At 53.3% G+C, this 18,044-nt stretch overlaps 2 protein-coding genes across 3 annotated transcripts; one reads left to right on the top strand and one right to left on the bottom strand.

Annotated features, from left to right (window-relative positions):
• Window positions 1–3,791: 3,791 nt before the first annotated feature.
• On the top strand, window positions 3,792–5,810 carry LOC144327878 (uncharacterized). The gene is made up of 2 exons (XM_077929493.1): window positions 3,792–3,884; window positions 4,999–5,810. Exons 1-2 carry the CDS (start codon window positions 3,831–3,833, stop codon window positions 5,641–5,643), a joined length of 699 nt encoding a protein of 232 aa, XP_077785619.1. The 5' UTR covers window positions 3,792–3,830; the 3' UTR covers window positions 5,644–5,810.
• Window positions 5,811–8,466: 2,656 nt separating this feature from the next.
• LOC114599895 (E3 ubiquitin-protein ligase RNF182-like) lies at window positions 8,467–18,005 on the bottom strand. 2 transcript variants are annotated; one of them, XM_028735705.2, is made up of 2 exons: window positions 12,865–18,005; window positions 8,467–10,385 (listed from the first exon to the last, which is right to left on the bottom strand). In XM_028735705.2, the coding sequence occupies exon 2, from the start codon at window positions 10,357–10,359 to the stop codon at window positions 9,592–9,594; it is 768 nt and encodes a 255-aa protein (XP_028591538.2). In that variant the 5' UTR covers window positions 10,360–10,385; window positions 12,865–18,005; the 3' UTR covers window positions 8,467–9,591. The 2 variants fall into 2 exon arrangements, with proteins under 2 accessions (XP_028591538.2, XP_028591539.2); XM_028735706.2 differs by lacking the exon at window positions 12,865–18,005 and adding an exon at window positions 12,062–12,387.
• Window positions 18,006–18,044: the final 39 nt, after the last annotated feature.

The following is an 18,044-nucleotide window of genomic DNA, read 5'->3' as shown; positions in this document are numbered from 1 at the left end:
GCCCCTAATCAACTGCCCTTCACCTCTCTGCCCCTATAAATCCCCCAAGCGCAGCCTCTCCCGCCCCAGAGCCACTCTTGCACAGCATGGCCTCAGCACCCTCCCAAGAGACGCCTGTGGGCAGTGGGGATGCGGAGGGCTTTTGGTGTCCCCTAGGGGCCCCGCCTGCCCCCCTGCCCCCTCTGCTGCCCCACCTGCCCTGCGCCTACCCTGCTCTCCCTTGCTACAGCCTGCTGCAGCCACCGCCCCTGGGGCTCTTCGCCCAGCCGGTAAGTGACTCCAGGCACTGGGGGGGCATGGAGGGGGGCGTTCTATGTTGCATTGAGGTGAGCGAGGGGCTGGGCCCAGGTGAGCCCCTGGGGGCTTGAAAGATGGGTGGGACTGGCTGGGCCAAACACCTTCTGAAGGCGAGACTCTTCTCTCCCTCTCTCAGTTGCATGGGAGAAGGTGTAACTTTTGGTGCTGAAAAGCTTCCAGGACCACTCAGGTCCTCTGCGCTTTACTGCTTCCAGCAGCCCTCAGGCTAGTGACACACTTGCTGGAATCATAAAAGAATTCACTTGCCTTTCTCCTCCTCTTTTAACAGCGCCAGCAACCAAACAGCAGGGAGTCCCGCAGATTAACTGCCCACCAGACTTCTTTTGTTCTTTCCGAATGTGTCCGTCTGGCGTTTTTTGTTTCCATGTGTCCATTCTGGACTCCTTTCTTTTTATATATATGCATTTTTTAAATTTTTTAACATATCACTTCCAACAGCCATACAACATATCTTCTCATCTTAAACAATGTTTTAGACTTCCATCAATGCCTCTGATGCTTTTCTGTTCTTTATCACTTATTCTGCATTTCTTAATTTCTATATTACATTTAATTGTCCTTGGCTAATAATTCTTTTCATAGTCCTGGACTCCTTCCTTTTGGCCCTTCTGAAATAGATGCAAGGCTCATGAAGGTTTTCAGGCATCGATGGCCTCAAAATAGAACTCCTACGTTTGGGGAAGGGCTGCAGCTCAGCTGGTGGAGCATCTGCCTTGCAGGCAAAGGGTCCTGAGTTCAAATCCCAACGGCATCTCCTAGCAGGGCTGGGAGGCACCTCTGCCTGAAAAACTCAACAGCTGCTGCCAGCCAGTGCAGACAATACTGGGAAAGCTGGACCAATGTCTCCGTGTAAAGCAGCATGGGCGTAGCGGGGGGGGGAGGGAGGGACAGCTGCCCCCCCCTAAATCAATAAAAATGCATAGCTAACTGAGGTTCTGCACCCCCTAACAAAACTCCTGGCTACACCCATGTAAGCCAGCATCCCATGTCTCTGTGTTCCTACCTGGCAAATCTCCATCAGTTCTGAGGTGGGAGCTCATTGGAGCTGCTTACCTGTGGCTGGGGGGTGCCAAGCGTGAGGAGAAGGAACTTATGGGGAGAATATTGCTCAGGGGAGAAGGTAGCAGGCAGGCAGAGCAGGCCGGGGGGGGGGCGGGTGAGCAATGGGGCCAGCCGTTGGGGGGCAGGTTGTCAAACAAAGGCCAGGCAGCCACTGGCACCAGATCTCAGGTGGGGTGCGGGCAAGGGTGGGGTCAGACTGGCTTGCAGGAGACGCCCTCACGAGTTCCCTTCATAGAATCATAGAACGGAAGAGTTGGAAGGGACCCTGAGGGTCATCTAGTCCAACCCCCTGAAATGCAGGAATCACAACTGAAGCATCCATGACTGATGGCCATCCAATCTCTGCTTAGAAACCTCCAAAGAAAGAGTCCACCACATGGGGAGGCCCGGGGGCCAGATCCGGCCCAATCGCCTTCTCAATCTGGCCTGCAGACGCTCCAGGAACCAGCGTCTTTTTACATGAGTAGAATGTGTGCTTTTATTTAAAATGCATCTCTGGGTTATTTTTGGTGTATAAGAATTCCTTCATCCCCCCCCCCCAAATATAGTCCAGCCCCCTGACCCCTGGTCCACCACCTTCCAAGGGAGACCGCTCCTCTGTCAAATGGCTTTTTCATGTCATTTGAATCTGTTGTTCCTGGTCCTCAGCAGAAAAAAAATCAAGCTTCTGTGTCTTGCATGGAACAGCAGCACTTCAGATATTTGGAGATGTCTCTGTGTCTCCAGCTTCCAGCCTGCTTCTTCCTAGCCGCCGGGGGGGGGGGGGGGGGGGAGGCCCAATGGCCATTTGCCCGAAGGCACAGAGCAGCTTCTTTGCTTGTACTAATTGCAATGCTTAACTGCTCAGCCAAATTCACTACCTAGTTGGGGGAGCTTGCTCTCATGCCCTTTACCACACACACACACACACACACACACACACACACACACACACACACGGTCCCCAGAGCTGGAAGGGAGTCAAGGCATCATCCAGACTGACCCTCCCAAACTTGTGCCATCACCCCCTCCAGAGACCAAGAGGACTGTCCCAAACCTCCTCCCCACCCCAGCTTCCTCCAGAGATCTTCCTCATGAGTTCTTAGGGATGGGGAGAAAGGCCTTCTGCATGCAGCACAGGTGTCCCATTCCTGAGTCCTGCCTCTGCCTGGGATTCATGTTCTCTGTCCTAATTCTCTTTGCGCCAAGTTCCCCCCCATTTGAGGCATAGCTGTCAATGTTTCCCTTTTTTTAAGGGAAATTCCCTTATTCCGAATAGAATTCCTCGCAAGAAAAGGGAAAAGTTGACAGCTATGATTTGAGGGGCTATAGGAGGAGGCAAGCCACCCTTGTGGCAAGAAGAAACGCAGGATGGCAAACGTACACAGCCTGGCACAGTGGGCAGGCTGGCATCGACGCAGCTCAAGCCCGCTCCTCCCAGCCCTGGGCTGCATGACAGGCGCTCCTCTCTCTGGTCTGGAGATGTTTAAAAATATCTGCAGAGCGGGAGTCCTTGTGGTGGCTTCTCAACCAGACAGGGAAGGGGCCTTTTCTGGGAGGCAGGAGAAACGCTGGGATGGGACTAAAAATAGCAGCAGAAAACAAGAGGAGGCAGCAGAGCTGAAGAAGCAAAGCCCCTTGGGGGCACAGTGCCCGCCTCTCGACCTCAGCAAATGTGGCAGCACCATCCGCAAAGCTCTGCCCGCCCCACTCAAGCAGGAGGGGCCCAGAGTGTGAATAACCAGAACAAACTCTGTCCTGGTAGAGCCAGGGTTGGTGCAGAGGTCAAAGTTGATGAAAGGACCCCGAGGTCCTTGAGGGCAGCTGCAGCCCCAGTGGCAAGGCTGGACCCAAGAGCACCCCACATCCTTTAGGGGGAGAGGGATGCCCTCCAGGACAGATGGACCCCCACTCAGGAGGGCAGAGAAAGCATCCATTAATTTCCATCATGCCTTTTCTCCAAAACGTCCCATATGCCACAACCTTTCTCTGCTTGCCTTTGCTTTCAGGGTGGAGCAGGTTTCCATTGCATGGGCCACATTTCAAGCACACTTCAATTTCTGTCTCTTTCTTCTGTACAGGCTTCTGTCGTTGACTCAGCCTGCATCCAGGCATGCTTCTTTCCTCTAGCAGGGACAAGTGTCCTGTTTTAAGCAGGGCATCCCGGATCACAAAAGCCAATTCTGGCTTTGCCTTGGATCCCGGAATGTCCTGTTTAAGACGGGCACCCTGGCGCGAGTCAGCAGGGTTGTGCTGGCGAGCACCAGAGAGCCTTCCGGGATCGCTTTGGGAATCATCAAAGGGTGGGACCAAAACACCTCTGGGAGGCTGCAGTGGCAGCGGCAGGAGGCAGCAGGTGAAGGGGGCAGGCAGGTAAGGGAGGGGCTGGGTGGGCAGTGGTCTTGGGGCTGAGCAGGCAAGTGACAGGGGTGGCAGGATGGTGCGGGTGTGCCCCAATTTGCCCTCCCGAAATGTGGGGGAGTATGCAGGGGGCCAGAGCAGACTGGAGGAGCCAACATTTCCCTGTTAACGGAGAAATCTGAGGGCTCCCTTGGACCAAAAACAAGGACACCAGCCAGGAATACCAGAGCAAAACAGCAGCCAGTAGGCTTGGTCTTGATTGAAGACAGTCGAGACAGGACTCCCACCTGCCACAAGGTGGAAGGAGATGGAAGCCCCCAACAAAAGAGCCCCCAAACTTTTATTAGCTGCTAATCTCCATGTTGTGGGACGCAGGTGGTGCTGTGGGTTAAACCACAGAGCCTAGGACTTGCCAATCAGAAGTTCGGCGGTTCGAATCCCTGCGATGGGGTGAGCTCCCGTTGCTCAGTCCCTGCTCCTGCCAACCTAGCAGTTCAAAAGCACGTCAAAGTGCAAGTAGATAAATAGGTACTGCTCCGGCGGGAAGGTAAACGGCGTTTCTGTGTGCTGCTCTGGTTCGCCAGAAGCGGCTTAGTCATGCTGGCCACATGACCCGGAAGCTGGACGCCGGCTCCCTCGGCCAATAAAGCGAGATGAGCAACCCCAGAGTCGGCCACGACTGGACCTAATGGTCAGGGGTCCCTTTACCTTTTTAATCCCCATGTTACACCCACCCCCCAGACTACATCACTCATACATCATGGTTACATCATGAAAGGGGAGGTCTGGTGGCAGGAATCTGAGCATCCTGGACCCTGCCCCATGGTTCCCCTTGCCCTCCACCAAACACCCATCAAGTGGAGCAAAAGAGATCTTTACATTTCCCTGTTTCCCAGCCAAGTTAATCCCACCCTTTGGTCTTCACCTGGGTTTGTTAGTTCAGGAATGGCTACCTGTCTGGCACTCAGGTATCAGGATGCCAGGGATTATCCCTCAGGCAGAGGGGCTGCTGAGGAGCTGAGCTCACATGTCTATAGGAATTTCTGAAGTTTTCCCAGTGAGCCAGTACAGAGATACATTGATCAGTGAATTCTTACATTTGGTATTGTGCAGCAGAGGCCCTTTGAATAGATAGGAAGAAACGGTGATGGAGTGTTTTGTGGGGACAAATCACAAAAGTGATTGTGCTGATATTGGTAGTGGGCTGCATGTGCATGATATCTGCTGGAGGGGCAATGCCCCCCCCAACCTATACATAAATTCCTGCAACACCCGGAGTTGTTTGGGGTTCCTGCTTCTCACAGCTGCTCTTGCCTTTGTGTGCTCCAGGTCTCTGCCGCCCCCTGCGAGCTGCCTGGCGGACCCCCCCTGCTGTGGCCGGCGCCCTTGCTCTACTCGCCCCTCCTGCGGCCAGGCACCCCCGAGGACCCGTCGCGGGGCAAGGCGGCCGCCTCCCGGGAGAGCACGGCGGCCCTCAAGGCCTGGCTGGGCCAGCACCCCAAGAACCCCTACCCCAGCAAGGGGGAGAAGGTGCTGCTGGCCATCGTCAGCCGGATGAGCCTGACGCAGGTCTCCACCTGGTTCGCCAACGCCCGCCGGAGGCTCAAGAAGGAGAACCGGGCTTGCTGGGCGCCCCGGGCCCCGAAGGCCGAGGGAGAGGTGGAGGAGGAAGAGGAGGACAGCGAGGGAGAGGCCGGCGCAGAAAGAGCAGCCCCCAGCACCCCTCCGACGAGGACAAAGCTCCCCCAGAATGGCTCTCTGGCAGAAACAGCGGCCCCTTGGCTGAAGGCCGGGCGGTGGCAAGGCTTGCCTCCATCTCCTCTGCCAGCCACTGCTGAGGCGCAGGAGCTGCCCGCCAAGCCCAAGATCTGGCGTGTGGCTGAACTGGCCACCAGTGCCCAGCCCGGCAGGGGGGCTCTTTGAGAAGCTGCAGGGCATCGAAATGGGGTGAGAGGAGACCCCTTTGTCCAGCTAGGGAAGGAGGAGCCCTGGAAAGGCTTGTCTGGCTGGTGGGGAAGCGGAAGAGAAGAGCTGCTGCTGTTGTTCTTGTTCTTCGCCTGTCCTTCAGCCTCAGGTCCCAGAGGGGCTGACAAGAACATCGTGCGAATACAGTTGAAAGTAGCTGGGATAGTCGACTCTCCTTTGTTTTTCAAGCAGAGTTTGGGTGGCCACATGCCAGGGATTTTTTACCTGTGAGTCCTGCATTGCGCGGGGTTGGACTGGATGACCCCTGGGATTCCTTCCAAGTTGAGATAAAAAAATTAAGGTCTTTTATATATAATAAATGTTCATAAATGTACTAACCAAGCACGTACATAGATATGGGGACCACATGTCTGGAGCAGCACAGGAAGACCGCCCTGAAACCATTTTGACTCCCAAACTGACCAAATGTTTTCTCTGCAAGGAGGGAGTGGGTGAGGGAACCTTCCCATTGTCTCAGGAATTAAGTGATTACCATCTCAAAGGAATGGCCAGACTACCAGGATAGGGAATCAGATAAGGCATTGTCAGATAACCTGGCAGACAGGAAAAGCGACGACACTCAAATTTCTGTTGTAGACCACCTTTTCTGTGATGTATGTATGATGTATGGAGGGGTGGTCTTGAGCTCTAGGGAAGGCAATTTAAAATGTCTATATAAGGGCAGGCACACCTTTGTTTCGGGGGTCCTCCTCCTTTATCCTGCATGTGAGGGGAGCACCCTCTTGCAACAGTTCAATAAAGATCAGGCTTACTAGCCGCTTTGCTTCTCAATATTCTCTGGTTGGCCTCTGTTATTTTCTCCAACCGATGGAGAACCTACAAAGGACTCTATAAAGGCTCTTGTGTCCCCCATAAGGGAGTAAGGGCAGATTTTGTTTACAACGAAATCTACAATCCTAGAATTCTAGAAATAGAGGGGATCCCAAGGGCCAACTAGTCCAACCCCTGCAATGCAGGAATGGCAGCTCAAGGAACCTTGAGAGATGACTGGCCAAACTCTACTTATAAACCTGCAACGAAGGAGACCCCACCACCTTCCAAGAGAGTCCATTCCACTGCTGAACAACTTGTACCGTCAGAAAGTTATTCCTCATGTTCCGTTGCAATCCCTTTTGTTGCAATTTGGATTATATTAGTTTGGGACCAAGCCTGCTCCATCTTCCATGGGACAGACCTTGAGATATCTGAAGGTGGCTCTCAGATCTCCTCTCAGTCTCCTCTTCTCCAGGCTAAACATGCCCAGCTCCTTCAACCGTTCCTCATCAGGCTCGGTTTCCGGCAAGGGGGAGGGTTAGATTCTGGAAGGGGTGAAGATTTAGAGGACCGAGTTGCACACTTTTTCATCCTGAGGTGTGACGATGGAGGGGATCTGTTTTGACAGTTTGTGTTGGTGCTAAAAAGTGCCCTACACAGAGCAGCTTGTGGGGTTAAACCAAGAGGGAGGAAGTGAAAATTTGCAAACATCCCTGGGGAAAAAGAAAATCAGCTCTGCATGACCTCTACTGGATGAAAAGGTTGTGGCAGCTCCAGGTTCCTCTAAGGCTAAGCCACGGGTAGGCAAACTAAGGCCCGGGGGCTGGATCCGACCCAATCGTCTTCTAAATCCAGCCCACAGACGGTCCAGGTATCAGCATGCTTTTACATGAGTAGAATGTGTGCTTTTATTTAAAATGCATCTCTGGGTTATTTGTGGGGCATAGGACTTCGTTCATCTAATTCCCCCCCCCAAAATATAGTCCGCCCCCCCACAAGGTTTGAGGGACAGTGGACCGGCCCCCTGCTGAAAAAGTTTGCTGACCCCTGAAAGCCTACTCTCCAACAGGATATCAGCTCCCTAAATCATCCTCTGTTGTCCTGGCAATCCCCATTTAACTCTGGGAAGAAGCACTTCCTTTTTTATGTCCCCAAACTTTCCTCCATCCACTTCCCCCCCCCCCCCCCGCAAGGCATCATTGTAGAAACGTCTCTCTCTCACTCACCTTTTAAAGGCCCAAACACCGTCCCTCATAGGAGAGTCCCTCCAACCCCTTGACAAACCTGTCCCAGCCCTTTTGAGGTGAGCAAACGGAACTGCACACTTTCACTCCTCATGCGGTTGCACCATAGATTTGCAGAATGGCATTACAATACTGGCAAGTTTTGTTTTATTTCATTTATTTCTGAACCAATGGAGGACACAGACAACAGGAGGTGCTGTTCTGCCAGTTTTCACCAGGCACCGGGACTTGCAAACCAAAATAAGCAGCTTTTCCTTTAACCCTTTGGTGAGTGTAAGGAAATGAGCAGACCAGGACTTGGCACTGAGCACTCAGGGGGAGGAGGATGTGATGAAGGTCAGGGGTCTGACTCCACTAGGTGGGACACCCTTTCCCCCTTTTGCCCCTTCAGGCTTGCCCCTTGAGCCCGCAGGTTGCTAAGCACTCTGCAGAACTTGCAGGGAGAGTCTCTGGCTTTTGAAATGACCTCCTGCCCTGTTTGTAAGAGGTCCCCAGTCTCCCTGGACCCACTGGGTGTGGGGTGCTCTCCCCTCTGGGAAAACTGTCCATGTGCAAGGGGTTGGACTAGTGGACCTTTTAGGTGCCTTCCAACCATACAAGTCTAGGATTCTACGTCAAGGGGCTGGCAGGTTGCCACAGTAGGACATGCGATGGGCCAACGTGGTGCGGTGGTTCGAGTGCCAGATGAGAATCCAGTAGAGACCAGAGTTCGAATTCCCACTTCGGCCCTGAAGCCCAGAGGGTGACCTTGGCGGTTGCCTGGCCTGCCTCGCAGGGTTGTTGTGGGGATTAAGTGACAATGGGGGTGGGAACCATATATGCCCCCTTGACCCCCTTGGAGGAAAAACGTGGCCCCTAAAGGCAAGAAATAAAATAAAATAAATACATAAGATGCAGGGGCCAGCAGAAGACTGTTGGCTGTTCCCACATCACCCCCAGGCCCAGTTGCTCAGTGGGGTGGGGGCCGTATCCTGTCCCCCTGCCATTCCCAGTTCCACCAGAGACACATGGCAGAGGGGGTCCCCCCCCCCACGGTCCCCACCAACAAGGCAGCTTCTCAACAGGGCAGAATCTGTTTTCCCAAAGAGCAACAGAGACAAAGGCGCGCCCCCCCCCCCCAGCTCAGCATCCTCAAAGCGTGCTCAGGAAGCTGAAAGGGGGAGGCAGGGAGGCAATGGGCTTCTTCCGCCTGCTGTTGACAGGAACACTGCCCTGGCACATGGAGGTTCTGCTTAGCCGTGTGGCCAACAGCGCCTGAAAGCCCCCTCCCTCCTCTTCCTCCTCCACAGAACCGCCTGCTCCTTCCTGAAGGGGGCCGGTGAGCAATAAATTCGAACAACCTGCCAGCTATAAATCATCCGGCTGCCTCAATGTGGTTGTACTTGAGAACTCCCTAGTTTTGTCAGAATGAATCGGATTTCAAGATCTTATGATTTGTGGACCGAGATCTCTGACAAACAAACATCTATGTGTGAAATTACGGCATTCTTGCCTTTGCAAATATCTTTGGAGACAAATAAATTCCTCGGACAGCAAGGTTGCTACATAGTTCTCATGAACGCTTGGCCAATCCTTCGCCATCCTAAGAGTCCATCGTCCATGTCTGAAGAAGCGCATCATCGCCTTTCCAGCTCTGAAACATGGGAGGGCTCTCTTCCGAGGCTGGCACTGCCCTTGGTTCGGTTGGTGACTGGACCACAACCAGGCCGTTGCAGGGAGAGGAGGGCAATGCTGCTGAAATCTGCTTCCAGGAAGGGCGGTTGGAATGGCACGAGATTCGGGGAGGACAGGGAGGGCGAGTTGTCTCTTGGGTGCTGGTGGGAGGCTCCGGGGGGGGCTGGCATTGGCCCCTGCCCTCCGGATCTCCCTCTCTCCCCCACTGCCCGACTCAAGAAGGCAAGTCGAAGATCTCGTGGCAGAAGCACTGGCAGAGGCTGTAGAAGACGCAGAGGATGAGGGTGGAGGGCACGAGGCTCACCAGGACGATGCCCAGGTTGAGACGCTCCACCAGCAGGAGGTAGATGCCAAAGGGCAGAGAGCTGAAGTAGACCAGGCAGAGGACACCCACCAGGAAGCGCGGAAAGGCGCGCCACGTGGCGCAGGGCTGGCACTTGCCCAGGGGGCCGTAGCAGGGCAGCGAGGCCAGGCTGGGCGGGCGGTAGAGGCGCATGACGTCCAGGACCCCCACCCCCTCCGGGGCCGCCATGTCCTCGGGCACCTCCAGGAGGGTGATGACCAGGCAGTCCGAGGAGGAGCTGTGCCCGCCCTCTGCAAAGGGCTCCAGGACGCTGGGGCACAACAGCACCTCCGGGGAGGGGGCCGCCCCCCCGGCCCTGGCGCCCCCTCCTTGCTTCCGGGCCCTCTCGCGGCAGCTGAGCAAAGCCAGGACCTGCCCGTCGTCCTGCAGGCGCCCCACGTCCCTGTCCGGCGGCAGGGGCATCTCCTGGCGGCAGAAGGGGCAGCTGAGGGTCCCGGGCGGCTCGCCCACCTCCACCATCTTGCGCAGGCAGCGGGCGCAGACGCGGTGGCGGCAGCTCAGCAGTTTGGGGCGGCGGCCGCGCCCGTCAAATCTCTCGTAGCAGATCTTGCACTCCATCTCATGGGCTGCGAAGACCAGCGGCTGGGGGGCCCCCGCTTTGGCCTTGCCAGGGGACATGGCGGCCTTGGAGGAGGGGAGCCTGGCTGCGTGGGGGGCAGAGAGAGCACAACACAAGAAGATTAGAAGAGCCCCGGTGGGCCAGGCCAATGCCCTGCCTCGTCCAGCAACCTGTTCTCACCCTAAGAATCTAAATGAGATTCCCTGCCTTTCCCCCCGGTGAGACGCAGGTAGGCTGTCTCTGGGCTTGGAGGTTCCACAAAAGCATAAGACGAGCCTCCTGGTTGCTGTGCATGCAGAAGGGCACAGGCTCAGCCCCTGGTGGTCCTGGCATCCCCAGGCAGGCGTGGGGGTGCCCTCTTCCTGAAACGCTGGAACGCTGCTGCCAGCCTGTGTCTACAATACTACACTAGACGGCACGGTATAAAGCAGCTGCTGCCTGCATCCCTGTAAGACTTGGCAGGTCTCAGATGGTTACCATGAACCTGCAGGTCTAGGAATTTTGCAGCATTATTATATCAAAACATTGCTTTTTTTAAAAATGGAGGAAATGGCAGCATAAGATATTCTTTAAAAAACAAAAAAAACCTTGCCCTTTGCCAGTGGGGCATAATAGTTACAGTGTCAGACTAAGATCAGGGTTCGAATCTCCCTTTCGGAAATGAAGCTCACTGGGTGACCTTGGGGACCAGTCGCTGCCTCAGCCTAACCTACCCCAGAGGGTTGTTGGGGGGATTAGACTGGGGGGGGGGGGCTTTGCATCACCTCAACCTCCTTGGAGTAAAAGGTGGGATGTCAATACACTACAATAAAAAAAAGAAGGAAAATGTCCTTTTTCTCCCCTTGAAGAAACTCTGGGAAGCTACGCATATTCTGAAGTGGAAATATATTCTTCATTTCCCCGGTTTGTCTCTACTGCTGGGCCTTCCCATGGCTAGTTCGGCTGGGTCACATCCAGGCTCCTGCCTGGGCATCAGGGCGCTGTCTCAGGAGGCCATAAGAAGAGCCTGCAGGATCAGGCCAAAGCGGGGGCCCATCTAGTCCCCAATCCTCTTCTCCCTGGGGCGAACTAGATGGATTCCAACGCAAGAGCCCCATTCTCCCCTCCTGTGGCTTCCAGCAACTGGTATTCCGGCCTCCACTGGGGAGGCAAGACAGAGCCATCCTGGCGAGGCGCCATCGAGAGCCCTCTTCCTCCTCCTCCTCCTCCCTGAATCCGCCTAGCCCCCTTGGAAAGGTTGCTGAGCCCCACGGCTTCGTCCGGCTGGGCGTCCAGCAATGGCCTGAGCCAATGGCCCCTGTCCCCCCGTCTTGGCTGGGCTGCTGAGCGGGACGCATCTGGCCTCTGGGCACACTCGCGCAATTGCGCGCAGGCTGGCAGAGAAGCAGAGCGCCTCACCTGCTGCCAAGAACGGGGGGGGGCACCTGTGGCCCTCCAGACGTGCCTGGGCTCCAGCTCCCATCCTCAGCCCCAGCCAGCGCGCTCAGGGAGGGTCACAGAGGACCCCCCCCAAAAAAAACCCACCCCAACATCCATGCAACCCTGTGAGAAGCTTGCGGCCCTTCCTCCCGGGGTTGGGGAGGGGGGGTTCTCTCCTGCCTTGCCCAGCTGCTGGCTTCGGGGACCCCCTCGCCCAGATCGCGCCCCCCCCGTCGGTACCGCTGCTGGGAGAGCCTGGCCGGGCCCCAGGCAGCCCCGGCTGGAGTCCTTCCTCGCCCCGCTCCTCCCCCGGAGCTCAAGGGAACCCATCCCTCTCCCTACCTGGTGCGCGGAGGGGCGGGCGGGGGTCGTCCCGCCCGGGGGGGTCCCGCCGGCCTCCCAGAGAGGCGCTGCCCGCTCCGGCTCCTGCTGCAGCCCCGGGCAGACGCTCGCGCGGGCCGCCGGCAGCCACCGCCTGGCCGTTGCCATGGCAACAGAGCCGGGATGCAGGAGGAGGAGATGGAGAGGATGTTGATGGCTGGTCAGGCTCAGGCGCCCTCCCCGCTTCCCCCACCCCGGATGTACGGCCTGATTCCACCCCCAGCTCCGCGGATATGCGGGGATCAAGCCCCCCCCTACTCAGCAGCACAGCTGGGGTCCCGCCGACCCAGCGCACCCCATCCTTTCCCCCAGAGGCCCCCAAGTTGCTTGGGGAGGGGACAGGCGACGCAGAAGATGCGGCCTTGGCCTTGCGCATCCTTCGCAGGGCGCTGCCCCGCTTCGCTGTGGTGACAATGGTGCCATGGTGGCGCTGCCCGCCATTGTGCTCCTGGGGGGGGTCTTGGGCCACTCACTGCCTCTCTGCCCTACCTGGTTGGCTGGTGCAGAAAATATTGCAGGTCGGGGGGGGGGAGCGAGCCACGGGCACCCTCCTGTGCGCCTTGGAGGAAAGGTGGGAGACCCACTGAAAGGGGTTGGTTGGTGGGAGAGGACGCCTGAAGACGCCAGAGAAAATATCCCCCCCCCCAAAAAAAACCCCAGCACCTTCTCTCATTATTATCCAAGATAGCATCCCCCCCCCCATCTCAATCTTGGCCTTGCCAATTAAAGGGAGCATTTAAGGTTGCAAGCCACATGCTACTTACCTGGGATTAGGCCCCATTGAATTCAACAGGACTTGCTTCCTATCAGACCTCTTTCGGATTGCACCGTCAACCTATTGAAGCCAATAGTCATGGCAACTTACATCCATTGGTTTCTAGGTATAATAGGTGCCATAATCTATTTGTCTGTACCTACATGCACACACACACAGAAAATCAAAATAGACATATGTGGGTGATTTGGTCGTGAGAGAGAGGGAAGTAGCGGTCAGGATGTTGGGTCAGGAAGATCTGAAGCTCCCTGGGTGACCTTGGCCGTTTCCCCACCCCCTCGGCCCCAGCAGTCTCACAGCAGAGCCGGCCCACTGATTAGGCAGGGTGAGGCACCGGTCTCAGGCGGCAGAAGTGCAAGAGGCGGCACCCAAGCTCTTGCCGAATGCAGGGGGCATTCCACCTGTGGCGGAAGGGGGTGTAAGGGGCAGCACATTTGTTTCACCTCCAGTAGCCAACAGGACGAGCCACCCCTCCTCGCAGGGTTGTCGTGAGGAAAGGAAACTGGAGGGAGGAAGCAGGCAAGGAACCTTGGGTTCCTTGGAAGGAAAGCAGAATACGTATAAATGGAGAATAGAAGACCCAAACCAGCAAACCAGGAACTTCTCCGCTACAGACTTGTGGGAGCACATCAGTCCAGAAGTGCCCAAGAGATATAAAATTAAAGAAGGAAGTTTTGCTCAAATGAAATTGGGAAGATGGCAGACTCAGGCTAGACAAGAGGGAGTCCGTCACATACTCAAGGAATTCGCCATGGAGACGTAGCAAAGATGACGAGGTGTTTCTGGGCCTCCAGAGAAGGGCGGCACAACGGTCAGCCAACCACCATTAGCTTTCTCAGTGAAAATGGGCCAGAGGCAGGTCTTGAGGTCACTTGCCCACAGACCAGGGAGCAAGGGAGCAACCCTGTGAAGGCGGACACTGGCCACCTCTCCATCCTCCATGTGCAGCAGCAAACCCATTGAAGTTTCATGGAGGGCTGCAGGGACCCTTCGCAAAACAAAATAATTCTGCACTTGCGTCATTTCCCGCTTGCGTCATTTCTTATTTTCCTTAATTTATTCCAGTTTCTGGCATTTGGTATACTTTGGTTAGTCATGGAGGAAGGATGCTGCACTGCTCACTCCACCACCCCCAGTATTTATTATTCAGGCACTGCTCTGGCTTCTGAAGCTCCCGCAGGTTTCACCACCCAGCTGACATGTTTCTGCAGGCATATTAAGGACTAGTAACTTGCTTTAAAAATAAAATGGAAGCAGAGATGCACATGAACTTACATTTCTAGAGCCTGTGAAATCAGGCCACACATATGCATAATCATGGTTGCATTCGGTTTACACCTTAGATAAAATTATTTCTGAAATATAGGCGATATAAGAAAACAAAATTATTTTTTTCCTATGTGGCCTGCAACCTCCACGCCAAACATGGCGACCCTTGCTTTTTATATACTCAATTTATACTGAATTACACTTCAGGCACACTCCGTGCTCCTCCCCAGTGAAACCAACTCCCTCAGAAGCCAGTGAATTCTCCTTCCTTGGAGGTTTCTCAGCAGAGGTTGGGGGGGGCACCTGATGGTGATTCTTCAACTGTGATGCCTGCATTACAAGGGGTTGGGCTAGATGACCCTTGGGTGGCCTCAATCAATCCTAGGGGAAGGGGCAAGGGTGGCACAGGGGATGCGGAAGCTGGGCTCAGGCCCATCAGACATGGCCTTTGGCCAGTCTCTCCCCCTCTAGGTTCTCATGAAGTCAGAATAAGCCCAGACCATTGTGATATCTTTGGAGAAAGGATGCAATAAGCAATTCAGTGAGATTCCACACGAAGGCACAGCTGGGCAGACCAAGGTTGCGCTAGAAGTGGTCTGGACTGCTCTATTTGAAATCATACCAGCGCAAATAGATAAATAGGTACCGCTGCGGCGGGAAGCTAAACGGCGTTTCTGGTTTCCGTCATGGTGTCCCGTTGAGCCAGAAACAGTTTAGTCCTGCTGGCCACATGACCCGGAAAGCTGTCTGTGGACAAACGCCGGCTCCCTCGGCCTGAAAGTGAGATGAGCGCCGCAACCCCGTAGTTGCCTTGGACTGGACTTAACCATTTTGCCTTGGTCAGGCCCCCGTCCTCAGAGTTTTGTGCCCACTTAGGATCACAGAATGGTTAAGAGCTGGAAGGGACCCGCTTCAGGGCACCACAATTTAACAAGGATATTGACAAGCTGGAATGTGTGCAGAGGAGGGCAAGCAAGATGGTAAAGGGGTCTGGAAAGTACGCTTGATAAGGAACAGTTGAGGGAGGTGGGCATGTTTAGCTTGGAAGACACTGAGAGGCATGAGGTTCACCTTCAAGTTTCTTAAGGGCTGCCACACAGAGGAAGCACCACCGCCATAAACTCAACAGGAAATTACTTCCCGCATCTTCAGAAGACCTCGTGGCTCCTTTTCACAACCTCCCCACCATCCCACATGTGGAGCAAGCTTCTTCTCTTCTGCTCCGGAGGGGAGGACATGAACCCATGGCTTCAACTTACAAGAAAGGAGATTCCGACTCAACATCAGGAAGAACTTTCCGACAGTAAGAGCTGCTGGACAGTGGAATGGACTCCTTCGGAAGGTGGACTCTCCTTCCTTGGAGGTTTCAAAGCTGAAGTTGGACGGCATGCGTATTTGTGGTATGACAAAGGGGAAGTACATAAAGGATTTTATAACCATATAGTTAGGAGATCACTTTTAAAAGTTTGGGAAAGATATAAAGATCTATCGGAACAGAAGACCCCGTGGTGGCGGTGACCAATGGAAGCAACATCAATACGGAAAGTAAACAGGAAAGAAAAATGGCCTGCATATAGAGATATTTTAATAGAAACAGAAGGGAAATTAAAATTGAAAGAGCGTGAGGATATTCAAGAATATGTAAATGATTGTCTGCAGTATTATCAATTAAATTAGATATTTAAAGAAGATAGTAAGAAAGGGTTTAGCTATACTTTATCCAGATTTCAAAGAGAAATTATAGATGATAACACAAAAACACTGAAGATGTATAGTCCACTGTTAGAGTGGGAAACCAAAGATGAAGAGGTTAACTGTGTAATGATTAAATGGGCTCAAGATTTAGAACATAACTTACAAATGGAAGATTGGGGGAAAGTATTGAAATTGAAGTTAAAATTCACTGATTGTATAGCTCTTAAAGAGAATTACATGAAAATGATGTATAGATGGTATATTACTCCTGTAAAAATGTTAAAAATGTATAGAACAAGCTCCAATAAGTGTTGGAAGTCTAAAGAGAAGGAAGGCGCGTTTTATCACATGTGGGGGACTTGTAATCAAAAGCTACTAGGAAACGATTTACAATGAAATGAAAAAAATGTTTAAGATAACTTTTGTTAAAAGACCAGAAGCTTTCTTGCTAGGCATTAGAGGTCAAGACTCGCCAAAAGAGTGGAAGAAACCATTCACGTACGCTGCAGCAACGGCTATTACTAGCCCAAAAATGGAAAGACGACAGGATACCAACGAAAGAAGAATGGCAAGTAAAACTGATGGATTATGCTGAAATGGCGAAGCTTACTGGAAAACAATAGACAAAGACAATAGAGATTTTGAAAAAGACTAGGAACCATTTATGATGTACCTACAGAAACACTGTAAAGAAGTACAGTGGTGCCCCGCAAGACGAACGCCTCGCAAGACGGAAAACCCGCTAGACGAAAGGGTTTTCCGTTTTGGAGGCGCTTCGCAAAACGAATTTCCCTATGGGGTTGCTTCGCAAGACGAAAAAATCTTGCGCGTCCCCGCGGGTTTTTTTCACTTCCCCCCCCTTTTCCTAAGCCGCTAAGCCGCCTATCAGCTGTTCTGCTGATAACCCGCTTAACAGCTGATCGCGAAAAGCCGTTAGACAGCTGTAGCGCTAATCCGCTAAGCTGTCAATGGGCTTGCTTCGCAATACGAAAAAACCGCTAAACGAAGAGAATCGCGGAACGGATTCTTTTCGTCTTGCGAGGCACCACTGTAGACTCACTAGCAGGGTTTGACTAAGCACTTACAATTAAGAAAACAAACATAAAAGTTAAGAGGCAATAATTGGGAAAATAATAAAGCGTAAGATGTAATTTGGGAAATACGGTATAAAAATGATGTGAATGCAATGATATTTAGCTAAAAGATTACAAATTAAGGTAGAACAAAATAAGCAGAGGAAACAAATATTTAGAGAACCAGAAAAGGAAGTTGAGGGAAGACAGTGGTTGGGAGGAGACTGGGATTTGCATATGGTTTTTTGTAATAATGATGATTGTTGAATATAAAAATGTAAAGTTTAATAAAAACTATTAAGAAAAATAAAAATAAAGCAGAAGTTGGATGGCCATCTGTCTTGATGCTTTAGTTGAGATTCCTGCATTGCAGGGGGTTGGACTAGATGACCCTCAGAGGCCCAACTCCACGATTCTATGATACTAGGACTACACCAAAGTGACAGGGGTGGGAGGGGAGGCTTTAACCCCCCCCCCTGCCCTGAAGCACTTCTGGGGCAGCCAGGGTGCTATTTCCAGCACTTGCAGGTGGGGGGAGAGGCAGGGTTTTTTCATATCCGGGGAGCAGCTGGCTGAAAAGAAGAATTTGCCGCCTTGCAAAAGCAGGCCAAGAGCCAGGGCATGCCTTCAGAGGGAAGCCCCCGACGGCTCAAGACTGTCACAAAGCCCAGAGCTTGACATTTGCTCTCAAAATCATTGCAGGCCTGGATTATGTTTGCGGTCAACAGGTTTTCCGTCTCGCCATCGCCAAGCAGGGCTTGAGTGGCTGCCCACTAACAGGTTTCAATGGTTCAAACAAAAAACAGAACTAAACAGAACTAAACCTTCCCAAACTTATTGCTGCTGGATGCAGCTGCTGGTGCAGAAGCTGAGCAAAGGAGGAGACATGAACAACCTTTGCATGTGAAAGAGATCCTGGTCTCTGGACCAAAAGGGATGTTGTGCATTGAGCCACTTAGGATGCTAGTGCCAGTTACACCAACATCCACACACACTTGTCTTTTCTGCAGCATCAAGGCAAGTCCTGCACGTCAGCTGAGCAGGAGGAGCAGGAAGAACAAGAGGCACCCCCCCCCTCTTTTACACACACACACACAGCTTGTCCTCTCATCTAGCAGGCACAAGACACACC

The sequence above is a fragment of the Podarcis muralis genome, chromosome 5, assembly GCF_964188315.1.
Source record: "Podarcis muralis chromosome 5, rPodMur119.hap1.1, whole genome shotgun sequence".
NCBI lineage: Eukaryota > Metazoa > Chordata > Lepidosauria > Squamata > Lacertidae > Podarcis > Podarcis muralis.
The sequence above is the reverse complement of the archived record's forward strand: the minus strand, read 5'-3'. Positions and strand labels throughout refer to the sequence as shown.